Genomic DNA, 14,202 nt, shown 5'->3' with positions numbered 1-14,202 from the left:
CTCAAAAGAAACTGAAATGTTCCTGCCTTCAATGGTACGATCTCTGTTGAGATCTGCACTTTGATTAACGTCATTCCCACTCCTTTTTCTTCATCTCCTCTTCCTGTCACGTTTTCCTCACTTCCTGTCTTTGAATAAGGCTTGACTTAGCGGGAGCTGTTTATGAAATCTTGATTTGCAAAATCTTTGCAAAAAAAAAAATTGTGCCATCTAATCCTCCACCCAAATTTATTTATTCAATCTTATCTTAGTAGGTGTGCTTTCTTTTCACTCTCTCTACTCCTTCCTCTCATCTCCCCTCCGCTTTTCAACTCATAAAAAGCATAAATTCCCTTTTTCTTTCTTTCCTCTTCTTTCGTTAAAGTGCTCGGATCACACCACACCTCTTTTCCCTGGTATGATTTCACCTGAAGGAGGGCTGGATAAGAGGCTTCATGAGGAGATATTTAGCGTACTTCTCTGCGTTAATGATTCTCTGATGCCTCTTTCACCGTATGTGTGTGTGTGTGTGTGTGTGTGTGTGTGTGTGTGTGTGTGTGTGTGTGTGTGTGTGCATGCGTGGGTGTTTGATAGAGGGAGAGAGGCCAACCTTATGTGCATTAAAACCAGGATAGCCAAATAAAAGAAGTGTTGTGCCCTTATGGACTCAGGGTGAAAGTTTGCTTTGCCTCTTTGATACTGCAGGAGAGTAAAGTTGTAGTAGCAGGGGCTGCAGGCAGCTGGGATCAAACTCAAAACCCATAAAAATGTAATCATTTTGAAAAATATGATGAGATAATCTTTTTTATTAGGGTATTGGATTTGTGTGTGCGTATACTTTTTCTTAGTTTTTTTTTCTTTTCTACATGTTTGTATGTCATGCCTTAGAGCAGTACGAGACTATTGCCTTTCACTGAATTTAGTTCACTTTGGCCTCGCTTCATCTTCACAGCCGTTAAAAACAAACATTGCCTCAGTTTTGTAATAACTGATAAATATTTAACTGAGCTTGGTTGTAATGTACCAGACTGCACTGTTTAGGCCTTTCTGTCCAGAACAGGTCGTATTTTAAGAGATGAGAAGAGAACTTTTTTTGGGCCTGACTTTATCTGTTTTTCTGCCACATTTCTCTGTTTCATTAATGGTTATTTGTGTCTCCAGATTGGCTGCACTGTGCAGCTCTGTTTTGTTTTGTTCCTGTTATGGTTCGACTGCTTAGCCTACATCACTATCAGCTATAAATAAGTCTGTTACAGATGAGACAACAGAAAATTCATCATTAGTCATGAAGACGCAGAGTTGCCTGAAGGAAGGGGAATTTCGTCAATGATTGTGTCAGTGTCACTGTTTTTATGATTAAAATTAAATTAAAACTGTATGCCTTTAATCTCTGTATCATCAAAAGACAATCATGATTTTTTTCAGATGACTGCTAACATATCCATATAACATAACCAAGTCTCCCCAGAATTTCTGTGTATGATAAAAAAAAAAAAGGTTTATTACCGATAAAGGTAAAGTGATGACAATTTATTTTGACAATCGATGTCTTATCATTAACATCCATCCAACATTTTCAACTATGCTGTGAGGGTATAATTGCATGTACATAATGATGGTTGTGGACTTTGAGGCGTTGACACCATCTGTCTGGTTGAACAAGTTAACAAAACAAATTACGCTAGAAAGGTTACGGACGACAAAACTAGTCACTTCCTCTTTAGTCACACTTCATTGGAAACACTGTGTCAGCAGGCAGCTCCATAGATAATTAGTGTTCCTGCAGTACTACAGTGCAGATTTAAAAAGTTAACACCCTGCAGCAGTGCAGAAGTTGTTTTTCTTTGGAAAGCCAAAATGCTGCCATAGTTAGGATTTTAAGGTTAATTGGTGCTCCTCTCTTTTGTCTGCCATGTTTTCTCACAAATAGCAGTGCCTGTATCATAAGAATCATAACTAATATCCAGAAGAAATAACTGGAGAGTTAATGTTTTGCATTTCTGGAAAATGTCAGTCTCCTGAGCCTGAGCTACAGTAGAGTTTCATAGTGCACCATCGTTGGATAAAGAGTAATTTTATTATTGTGCAGTTTTATCATGAAGCAAAATGTTTCAAAAGCAGTGCTTCATGTACAGTTTGTAATCTGGTATGACCTACATTTGCAACAGCACAGCTGCTTGCATTAGCTAATAAGCCAGCTATGTACTGTATACTGTATGTGAATATAATGTTTATAAATACAGTAAGCCAGCCAGAGAGTTGGCTGCAAACACAGAATTGCATTTTCATGCAAACATCTGATAACCAATTAAGAAGGAAATACAGTTGGAAGGAAATCATTTTCCAATCTACAGTTGCACATCAATCACTCTGCACCTTCAACAACATTTCCCTGCCGACTTTGGAGAGAAGCTCTGCCATTGATTAAGGGATTGAGTGCTGGCTTGTGTATCACAACAGTACAGGGATTCAGAAATGTTTATAATTTGGATATGGTCCGACGTATTACACGTGCACTGATGCACCTGCGATTGAATAAAGAAAGTTCTTATGAATTAAAATCTGTTTCTTGATTACCCAACTCAGTTTGCATGCAGCTTGCATCTTCAACTTCATTAATCTTTTTGCAGACAGAGATGGTGGGCGTATGTAAATTTAACCCTCCATTAGTCAGCTGAAGCCGTCACTGCTCTCCTCTGTTAATGTTGCGGCTGCTGCTGCCGCTGTGGACATTTTCTCTGCATTCTTGCCTGCTAGCTCTGCTTTCCTGCCTTCCTGTATGCATGACCTGTTTTCCACCATCACTCAGCCTGTTGGCAGCGGAGTCCACAGACCACATTACTGACTACAGTGAGGTTGGGCTCAGCGGACTCATCTCTGACAGCTTTCAGGTCTGCCGATTGCCTCACTGTAAAATTGCTCAGTCAGTGTTTTAATGAAAATGATCGTAAAAATAATCACCAAACGGCTGAGGGCTGTAGGCCTGTCCACACACTGACCCCAATGGAAATCCCTGGGATGTAACAGCATTAACGTACATAATCTCAGCAGAGAACAGTACAGGGGAAAAAGATCAATTTTAAAGCTACCACACTTTGGTTGAGGTCAGTGCCAATTCTAGTCATTGGTTGCTAGCGGGCAGCGATATAATCCCAATTCAATGATGGGAGTCAATGGCGTCCGCTCACTCGATGCTAGCAGCCAGTAATGGTAGCTAGGTGTCATCTTTTTCTTATTTTCATAAGCTGTGTCAGCTCAGACCTCGGGGTGACACAGGGTACACATATCGACTTTCAGCTTCTACTGTATTTTGTGCATAGCAGGCTGACATTCAACACTTGGCCCAGCCCCAGCCCTCATTCTCTGTTGTGTTGTATGTTTAAACCTTCAATGTGTTTCAGTGCAGTAGATGTAGACCAAACATTGGAACGGGTAGTGGAATTTTCTCACCACAGCACACCACTCCTTTCCACTCCCTTTTCCTTTATTTAGCCTCGTTGGCAGATATCCAAGTACTTTTAAATTGCTATCTTTTTCACTGATGCACTTCCGTATTTGTTTGTGGGGGTGCGCATTTGAAATTTCCAATGTTTTTTTCCAGTGCATCACATCCTTGCATTTAGCACAATATAAATTCTGAAATAAAATGTGTTTGGGCTTTTTGCTTCAACATTATTATTATTTCTGCTTTTGGAAAGAGACTTTGAGTATTATCCCAAACTGTCCGACTTGAATTTTAACTGGAGGTGGAAATATTTCCTCTCCAACAGTAGGATGTTGACATCATTATGATTTAGATGTTTATGGCCTTGATAAATATTTATAGCTGTGGTAAGCTTTCTGTTATGTAAATGCTGTTGGCTTACGTACTGCATGTCACAGCTGCTTGTTCACAGCAACAAAAAAGAAAGTGACAATATAAGCCTATAGTTATGTTGGCACAGTTGCCCTTTTGAATACCATTATGACAGCTTCACGGTGTTGATTGTCACATCAGTGATGTCTGTAAATAAATTGTAAGTTGTTGAGAGACGAAAGTGGTCTTTTCTGTCAACTTGCTGTGAGCGAGAAAGAGGGAGGAAGAGACAGAGAAAGAGTGGGTGAACGGGGGAGGAAAGACTTTCTTGTGGGTCATTTGTGGCGGGGGAGGAGGGGGGGCATTAAGGTGCTAAATGAAAGCTAATTACATAAGGGCACCAGGGGAAAATGGGTGCCCTCAGGCCCTGGCCATCTATCTGATTTAAGATACACAATGTGTCAGCAGCAAATCGAATCTGCAGGGAGCAATTGAAGGTTCCTTGCAAACACACACAAACACACACTTTTTTACAGCAGTGTTAGAATCATCCTCCCAGGTGGTGGATAAGGGTCCCCACCCACACTGGGTCAGTAGAGTCCGTCCTCATTCTATTAATCAAACATTGTTCAAAGATGGGCTGCAAATAATGCTGAACATTTGTTTTGACCTCAATGCTGCACCAGACAGGTGAGGTTTATGGCCTTGGTGCGAACCAGAGACCTTTCATTAATTGAAAGTACAAGTTAAATTATTGCTAAAATGATTAGTCAGTTAATTGATTAGACCACTGTAGTTCTGTCCCATAGTCCCTAATAATCAAGTCAAAATGATGGTTTATTAATTTAAGAAATAAAAATGTTCAATTTTAGCTGCTGTTCTCTAGTTCTTATCATTATAAGACTGAATTTAGCTTTTAGTGAGACTAAGTGATGGGTATTCACCACTATTTGATGAAATAATTACTTGATTAATAAAAGATAATTAATATCTTAATAATTTCAAAATAGTGGCAGGTAGCAGTCTAAAAAATGGCCTTTTGGCCAATTACCAATTGTGGTAATTTCTTGTTATGTCAGTCCACCAACGTAAAATCCAGTTTAATATCTAAAAAAACAAGCAAATATTCTCAGAAAATTTGATTAAACTAATGGTTTCAGCTCCAGTTGCAGTCTACGTTTTGTAGCATTTATTTTCTTTAAATTCTGTTCAGTGTGAAAATCAACCTGCTCACAACTATGCTCTTTTCAGTGTAGCTTTTATTGCATCAAAAAAGCACCTTGCCATATCTAGAACAACAATTTTGTGATATTTTGGTGAAAGAAAGCTTGAAATAGCTACAGGACCTGTATACACTTAAAAAGTCCTTGCTGTAATTTTGACAGAGCAGATCATCTATCTTTTGCTAAACTTCATGATGAACATGCTGTTAAGGTGTCATAGAACAGATCTCATATTGAGTTAAACAGGGATAAACTTGAGAGATTGTGCCATTGCCCTTCATTCTGCTCCCTGTGGTCTTCACCATGTGGCCCAATTTCCTGTAAAGCTCCACATTCCAATACAGCATAGCTACGCTCCGGGGATTTAACATGTGACTTCATCTAGCCTAAACCGTACCCTTCTCAGAGAGGAACAGTAGAAGTTGTGTCTCCCGCTCAGCTGCTTTCCACTGCTCTCTTCTGTTCTGGACATTATCTTGTACTTTAAAGTTATAGAAAAAGGCCTGACTGTCTGTTGATTGTCCCTTTACTGTGATTTCTCTTTCTGCTCTGCCTACACACACTCTTGTCTTGGGATCTCTATAAATAACTGAAGCCGCGTAAAGAGACAAGCCTCTCGCTGGACTGGGCCGGATGATGCTGTATGTCTGAAATCAATATCATGGTAATGCCTTTTCTATCATAAACGTAAGCAAATAATAACATTAAATAATCACATTGACGTCCATCATATTAAATGGCAAGATAACGTAAGGCGTGATGTCAAACAATCCTCAAATATTCCTTATCATGTTTCATGACCTTGTTTTATCAGTTTTTAAATACAATACACTTGTTATCATCCGTTTGGCAACATAATCATGTATCACGATATCCTCAATATCCCCTGATCAACACAACATCATTCCACAGAGAGAACATTTTGAATTATTGTGGGGGCCCTGAGGCCACTCACAGCTTTGAAGCTTCATTTTGTCTTGTTCTCGTCTGCTTCCAGAAAATAGGCACATATTGGATCCCTGGAGCAGTTGGTATATTTCAATATTGTTTATTTATAAATTGAGTCGCCCTTCTACTCAGCATGACAGCAAATTTAGCCGGCGATCACACTGAAAAGCATCACTACTCGGCCGTGCATTTTTGACTTGATTTGTAATGACTTTGACTGTGTTTGTCATTTGTATGTTGTAGCAGTCCACTGTGAGCACACAGTGCATCTACACATTATTCAAAAGAGGAAAATTGTGTTGAGGCCTGATGAAAAGAAGTTAGAAGAGCAGACGACGGTAACTGATTTATCTCAGAATCTGAATGAAAAATTCCCCAGTTCAGTGGAAATTACTGTCACCGTGGCTGCTTTGCTAATGATTCTTTATGAGCTGTATTTTTATAAGACAGAGAGAGAGAGAGAGAGAGAGAGTAGTGAATGTGAAAAACACAACAAAAGGAAGTCAGAGTGCTTGACTAAATTATGAACTTGTTTTTCCCTATTTGAGCTTTCACTTCTCCAACGCTCTGACTCACCTCACTCACTCTGGCCTTCGCTTATCACACAACTCACTGCTCAAAAAGGTTGCTTTTCATGTCTTTTCACGCCGATACTTTGGATTGTGAGACTCAATTTACATCTGATTTCTAAATTAATGTAAGAGACTATTCTTCTAGAGAGAGAATATTGCAGGTAGTTTGTAATTGGCTTTCAAATATATAAATACCCATATGAGTGTATTATGAGCCGGTGCTCCTATTTGCAAGACAGCATTGTTTGTCAGCTGTTTTCAAATCTGCCACCGCTATGGTTACATGTGTTTAGGTACAAAAACTACGTGGTAAAGGTGAAGGAGAGATTACAGTTAAAAGAAACCAATGTTGGCTCTTGATAGGAGATGGATGTAATTTGTTGACTCATCCATCCACCGCGACCTCCTCAACAGTTTTTGCAGCTCTATAACAACGTAACACCGCCTTTGCTTCCGAAAGGCAATATTCATACGATCCTAGTCGGGTAAATGTAAATGTAGAATTTGGACAAACTGCATATGCTGTAATTTTTACTTAATTTTTACTTACTTTTTTACTTGTGAGTCTCGCCTCAACGTCTACTTCACAACAACTTACAAACAACTGAAACTGCTCAAGTTACGCGGGGGGGAGAATAGGCTGATCCTATGAAATGATTATTGAAGTGACAGTACTGTGTAGGAGATGTAGACACTCAGATGTGGAGGGGGGGTGGGGGGGGGTGAGTGGAGTTTAGCGGGAGAAAAAGAGAGGAAAAAAGAGGGAGCCATCACACAATCACATGATGATTTCTGAAACAAGGGTAGCTTTATAACTGTGCCTCTCTCTAGCAACCAAAGGCTGCACTCAGTATTTCAAAGACCAAATAAACACACACGCATATGCACACATGCAGGCTTCCTATTAGTGACACACACAGAAAACACACACATACGCTGTGTACGCTTGTCTCCGGGTAGGTGAGTTGGATAATCCCATGACTCGCCTGACCTCCTCCATACTTCTGCCAGTAGTGGCACTCGATTGGCTGAGAGGCTGAGCGCGGGGGGTGGGGTTGGAGGGGGTGGGTGGGAGGCGTCTGCCCCAGCAGCAGTAATAACGAATATTATATAACCTTGGCAGATGAGGCGGTGTGAGGGGAAAAGGAAGGAGGAAGAGGAGGAATGAGCAACGAGAGAGGACGAGAGAGAGAGAGAGAGAGAGAGAGAGAGAGAGAGAGGCGGATGTGATGGAGAGAGAGGAAGTGAGAGTAGGGAAAGGCAGGAAGGGAAAAGTACAGTAAAACAGTGAAATTACACAATAGAGATTAAGTCAAGAGAACACGTTTTATTTTTTTTGTTTTTTACATAATGGGTTGATGATGCATGCAATAGGGCTGCACAGTATTACCAAATAATTAGATTACTTTTATTTTGTCACATTTTTATAAAAAAAGAAATAAGTGCTGACGTTTTTTGCCATATGTGAATCCAGACCTACAGCACGCCCACATTGTTTACACAGTGTTTGTATAACATCAGAACATCACACCATATAAAGCATGTGTCTTTATTTTTATAATCTAAATTTCCATTGTGTTACATGTGCAACAGGAACCTCTTGGATTTTTGAATTCGGCTTTTAAATCTAAGAGATGGTCTGTTGCACATGCCAGTTAGCACAGAATATAAGGATTATTATTAATAATAATAATAATAATAATAATAATACAATATTGTCCTTTACCACAATGACTAATGTCTACTTAATGTCCTGGGACCACACAAGTTCATTTGCATAGAAAAAGACTATCAGAATTTTTTACATACACCTGAAACTGTATCATAACTGCCTCAATGTTTAGTCAATTGATCATTTTTTCAATCAGCCGAAAACTAATCAGCAACTATTTTGAGAATTGATATTGATCGTTTAAGGTTTTTCAAGCTAAAATACCAAATATGAGCTTGTTCTTGTTTTTCTGTTTTCTATCATTGTAAACTGAATATCTGTGGGTCTTGGACAAAACAATATATTTGAAGACATCGCCATGGACTCTGGGATCCTGTGATGGGCAATATAATTGTTAGTTGCAGCCCTACATTTTAGCCCTTCTGCTTTTAGAGGTGATGCCATCAAGATATGTGGCTACTGATGATGATAACGTGTCACAATACCAGCAATTCTGCAATGCATAACGTATTGCAGAACATTCAATAATGATATAGAAAGGCACCTGTGTAAGTGAAGACTGAATATTACCACTGAAATGAACAGTAGTAACTTGTAACCTGTTGAATCAAATAAGCACACAGTCGGATAAATATCATCCCAATCTACAAACTGAGTGTGTGTAAGATGAGCTGGCAGACCTGGTGAACACAAGTAATATCAGGTTTTGCCTTTTGAATGTAGATTACTCCCCATTCTCTATGGGTCTCCAATAATGGTTGGCCTTTCAGAGAACCCACTCACTATCTGAGAGTAGGCAGAGCATGGAGGATGTTCATTGTGTGTCGAGGTTGCCATAAAAAAAGATGGAAACAAATATTTTGCAGAAACTTGAACTTGAATGCACAGCTGTTCAGCTAAGATGAATGTGCTTGGGTTATAAAATGAAATAAAAATGTGTCATTTTTACCCACTCAGGCTTTCTCAGTGCTTTCTGAAATGTAAAAGAACTGCAAATTATAACCAGAAACAATAGATTGCCATCCAAACAACAGCTGTGTTTGCTATCAAAAGTGTTGCGAAACTAAATTAGGAAAGGCAATGTATTTTAATATTATCCAATGGTTTTAGACATAGTTCCCATAGAAATGTAGAAGTTTATTTTATCAAAGGGATCAGCTACGAGACTGTAGTATATGGGCCAAAGCAAGTTAGAAACCACACTAATGCATACATTAATTTCCCCCATAATGTCTCTCATAATGTGTTTGACCAAGTCAACCAGTTTCCATGTTTGTGTCACGCCTCTTTGAGCACTGTGAATGTTCTCATAGTCTACATTTCTCTGCTGACAGAAACCACTTCGCTCTCCCACCACTCATCTTGTACTATCTGCTCCCACACATTAGCCTAAAAAAGCTTTGATCTGAATGGAAAAAACTGTCCTCTCATCGGTTCCCACTGCAGTCACTGGTATACGATTCCCCAGTGACACAGCAGGTCAGCCCAGTTCAGTTTTCCCTCCAGAGTTGCTAGAGGCTTTTTTATTTGTTGTGGACTGTCATTAGTGCTGATCGGCCATTTCCATGGCCTCATCATGTAATGTTATGTCATTAAGAATATGTATAACACATTTGTCATGGATCAATTGTATTCTGATGTCAATTAAATTAACAGTTGGCATGTTTATTTGATTAATTAAAAATCAACATCCTGGTTATTGGGTTATCTTTATCAACAATGGAATAAAATGCACAATGGAGGCTCTGTTAAATTCCAAACTGAGTCATTGGGGAAAGAAGTCAAAATTGATTTCCAGGTGTACATTGTGCTCTCTCTATAAATATACTGTTTGTGTAGAGATAGAGAGGATTGTGCATTCTTAGCAAAACGCTGCAGACACATTCTGTCACTTGCAGCAGGGTTTCATTTAATTTATTGTTTTTCTTTTTGAGTCTTGTTGCCAAGGCCCTCCAATATTTCTGCACAGCCTCTCAGTATTGACACATATTGTTAGCATGTGTTCACACACAGAAAGAGATGTTTGTAGGTAGAAGTAAAGTTGTGAGGGAAGCGATTGGCAGCATGCCTCAGATTGTAAACACTGTCCAGCCTGCTCACACTTTTTGCCTTTTTAAGACCCAGTGCTTCACTGGTACAACCAATTCTATGCAACACGCATAAATGTGTGCACAGGCGATAAGAGCAGTGTGGGTTGAGAAAGAACAGCAAAGGGCAGTGAACTGCTTTTTTGTGTTTATTCGTATCTTCTGTCCCTCCTGAAAGTGATTGTGTGTGCAGGTGTGTTTGTTGGATTAATATGCTTCCATTTTCTGCATATGTGTACCAGACTTGGAGATGTGTTTGTGTGTTAATCACTATGTGCTTGTGATGTGCTCTTGTTTAGCAGCACACACAAGTCATTTTTGCTGTGTGTGTGTGTGTGTGTGTGAGTGCACATCTTTATTGCGCTCTGGTCCTGTATGGAGGCGTTCCTAATGAGGCTTGAGTCTGCGTTGCATGGCTCAGAGCCACACTTGTTGGCTCAGCCAGGGGAGGAGCATGTGAGTTGGGAGGAGCAGGAGTAGGGGGGTTATAAATGTTTAATTCAAACACCACCCTGTGGCCATTTTACATTCCCACCATTTTAAGTCATGTTTGAATAGAATAGAACAGTTGTGTAACATGTAATGTTTTTTTTAGCTCTCTAATGCACTTTAAAATACTAAAAATGGAATAAAAAAAAAAGAAGAAAAGATAATTACAAAGACAAAACATTTAACATAAAATATTGTAGATCAAGTCTTGCAGGGCAGTTGTAACTAATAAACCCTTTAATGATCTGATGAATCTCAAATTGTTGAAGCAAACAGGGTGTAAGTGCCTACACTTGCTTCCCTCGGTTGGTTGGTGTCATGTGATCTCCCGCTTCACTGGCAGTCTGTCTTTTTTCCGGTGGCTGAGCAATCCACAAGAGAGCCATCAGAGGTCAAGCACTGCCTGATAATTAGTGTTCACAGCATCTTCCCTTGAATCCAGCCATAGCTGCTTTAAGTTGACAAGTAATGAGAGAGCCAGAAAGATGAGCACATAGCAGCACATCATGCTCCTCATAACGGAGGTTCAAAGAGGGCGGTTTCTATAAATACCCTACTACTGCAAGACTGATGATCCAAACTTAAGACTGGTACATATTAGAAAGCGTCTGCCAAAATTTTCAGAATGTCAGTGTTGCAGATAAAGTCTAACTGTAGTGTGCAAAGGTGGGCTTGGGTGAGTTTCAGAGTCACGCAATGTAATTACTTTGGGAAGTCCTGCAAATATTACAGGAAACCTTCTTAAGAACACAATCGATCTTACATCACATAGTCTTTGATGTATCATACAGTTTGCAGGATGTACAGGATCAATTGCACAACAAGGTGAAAATGACTGTTGGATACATATTTTGGTTTGTATGTAGGATTTTGGTGTCAAATGTAGGTCAGGGTTTTGTTTAGGTCGATTACGGTACCTCTGTCGGAGAGTAAAAGACAGTTATAAGTTGTGGGTTTGATAAGTTTCAGAATGAGCCATACATAGTCATTTAGGTGTTAGTCATGCAACCTTCTAGGTCTGTGGTTGAGTTATGTATTTTATGTTGTTATGTTAAACCTTTTGTCTCTGTGTATCTTTGCATCTTTTTAATTGTCATTATAGCATTTTTCCCCCTCAAAATTGTTAAACAATAAATCATAAAACAGAGGATTTGATTTTTGACTGCAAAAGGGACGATATCTCTAGTTTCAGTTAGACAAAAATGTACATCTTGTAGAGGCACTGTCATCACTGTGAGGGTCACGCTCCCTCTTACAGACTCTGGGAAAAAGCTCCCCGCTCTCCCTTCCCCCTCTGTTTATGCCATCTGCAAAACAGTGTGATTGTATACTTTTCAGATGACTGCCAAGAGCAGAGCTGGCATCGCTTTCTGAATCTCGCTACTATTTGAAACTGTCAGCATGCGTTGGGAATGATCTTGGCTTGTTCAGTGTTAAGCTATGGCTAAACTTCTTAGCTGGACGTCTTCCAAGAGCCTCCACCTCTACTCCCACTTGGTCGCCGTCCAGTTTGCATAAGCAAGTGTCGTCTTTCCAATGACCATGAGGCACCGGCCGCTGCGAATTTAGGTCATAGGCTTGTTTGGGGAGACGGGTGGGGGCGGCTCCTGCTCTCTGAGACGGACACTAACAAGTTTCATTTATGTACTCTCTCCACTCTCTCCTCCTGTGACGAGAAACAACACTTGGAGCATTAGTTGAATAATGATACAGCACAAGAATCAGGGCTAAGATATCTATAGGCCAGAATGTAAAGTCATTATCAAGCTTAGCGAGCCAGCTCTGTTACATAATGCCCATATACATTCCAACTAGTGTGCTGCCAAAACAAACAAGGGAGAGAAGATTTAAGCTCTTCTAATGCTGTCAAATTCCTGTTGTGGATTACACAGGAGTGTCAGTCTAACGGTAGTCTAGAGTCTGTTTGGCCCCTTAGACCTGACATACTCTCAGTGTACATGCTGGCGCTTTGCCTGTAATACATCTGACAAATTGGTGTTATTGAGCTTCACACCTCTGTTCAGGTGCCTCGGTTGCTTTAAGCCTAATTATAGACAGTTGGGGATAACGACAACTCTGTGTGTGCATGTGAGTTTTCTTAATGTGCATTGTAACAAAATTGGAGGCTCTGAGTAAGATTTAGAGCTTAGTTACTGCACAGAAGAGCTGTCGCCGGTGATAGGCTTCATTGGGTTTGGCTTATTTGCGTACACATTAAGCATTAATGAGGAAACGATCAGAGGGCTCATCAAAATTAACAAACCATCAACTATATCAAGTCAGAGAGCTTCATCTGAGGGCAACCTCCCAGTCAGTTGCATCATTGTGCTGTATTACAGAAAAGACTGACTGCTGTGTTGTTCCAGTAGTTTTCCTCTTTTCCTTTGTTTGAAGTTTTTGGAACCAGTGATTTTTCTTTTTGCAGGAACCTACAGTATTTAATTTAATTCTTTAAGCAATGCCATTATTGTTTTGAACATTCAAGGCCTTGTCCACGTCTCATTTTTAGCCATTACCATGGGAAAAGACTCGATCAGAGAAACAATAGCACAATTGAAATGTTTACCTGCTTTCACTTCAGATATTTTCCTTGGCCAACCGGATTTGGCCACAGGGTTTTCATGTCTCCTAGCAACAGTACAACCTACCATTGAGGCTGTCCATACCCATAAACCAGCCCTCCGCAGCCTGCCTTGAATTTATCACAAACATCTTTATATTTTACATGCAGCTCACTTGTCTTTACATGTCTCTCTCTGTCACCCAGAACAGGAGAAACCAGCAGCTCTGTGGTGCCGGGCCAAAGCAAGCCCAGTGGGCAGACCCATAAGATCTGTTTGGTGTGTTCAGACGAGGCCTCGGGATGCCACTACGGGGTTGTAACCTGCGGCAGCTGCAAGGTGTTCTTCAAAAGGGCTGTCGAAGGTTGGTCTCACACACCTACCTACCTGCATCCACTCATTCAGTCACGCAGACATGACACACTACATGTAAACACCAAAACCTCATTTTTATATTTTAAGGACAAGGATGAAAATTAAAATAAAATATAAATAAAAAATAAACGTGTTTTCATTTAAAGCTTTTTCGTTTTGAACCGATGAATTGTGGCCACATTTACACCAGGTTATAATCAGATTTGCATATTCATGTCCGTGTATTCTGTATTATGCAGCCACAACCTTGTACATATGCACCTAATAGCAATGGTTAGCGTCCATTAACTTTGTACATTTTGTCCTTTCTCATTCATTTGAGTTACATAAGATCAACTCTTGAAGCTGTTGCATGGCAGTGAAACATCTCTGCCATTTCTCTTTTCTTGGGCAGCAGAAGATTAAATCATTTCATAATCAAAATCAAAGGTCAGAGTGGAATAGTGGGATTCTTCTCGAGCTTTCATAGACACACGTCATGTACTTTACTTTGCATTTTT

At 39.9% G+C, this 14,202-nt stretch overlaps 1 protein-coding gene across 1 annotated transcript in view; it reads left to right on the top strand.

Annotated features, from left to right (window-relative positions):
• The window catches only part of LOC139295286 (glucocorticoid receptor-like), a 63,910-nt gene that overhangs the window by 25,170 nt on the left and 24,538 nt on the right, over window positions 1-14,202 (top strand). The window contains exon 3 of the mRNA XM_070917451.1: window positions 13,534-13,691. Coding sequence (XP_070773552.1) covers window positions 13,534-13,691 — 158 coding nt within the window. The remainder of the gene's footprint in view (window positions 1-13,533; window positions 13,692-14,202) is intronic.

The sequence above is a fragment of the Enoplosus armatus genome, chromosome 13 (assembly GCF_043641665.1).
Source record: "Enoplosus armatus isolate fEnoArm2 chromosome 13, fEnoArm2.hap1, whole genome shotgun sequence".
NCBI classification, from domain to species: Eukaryota; Metazoa; Chordata; class Actinopteri; order Centrarchiformes; family Enoplosidae; genus Enoplosus; species Enoplosus armatus.
The sequence above is the reverse complement of the archived record's forward strand: the minus strand, read 5'-3'. Positions and strand labels throughout refer to the sequence as shown.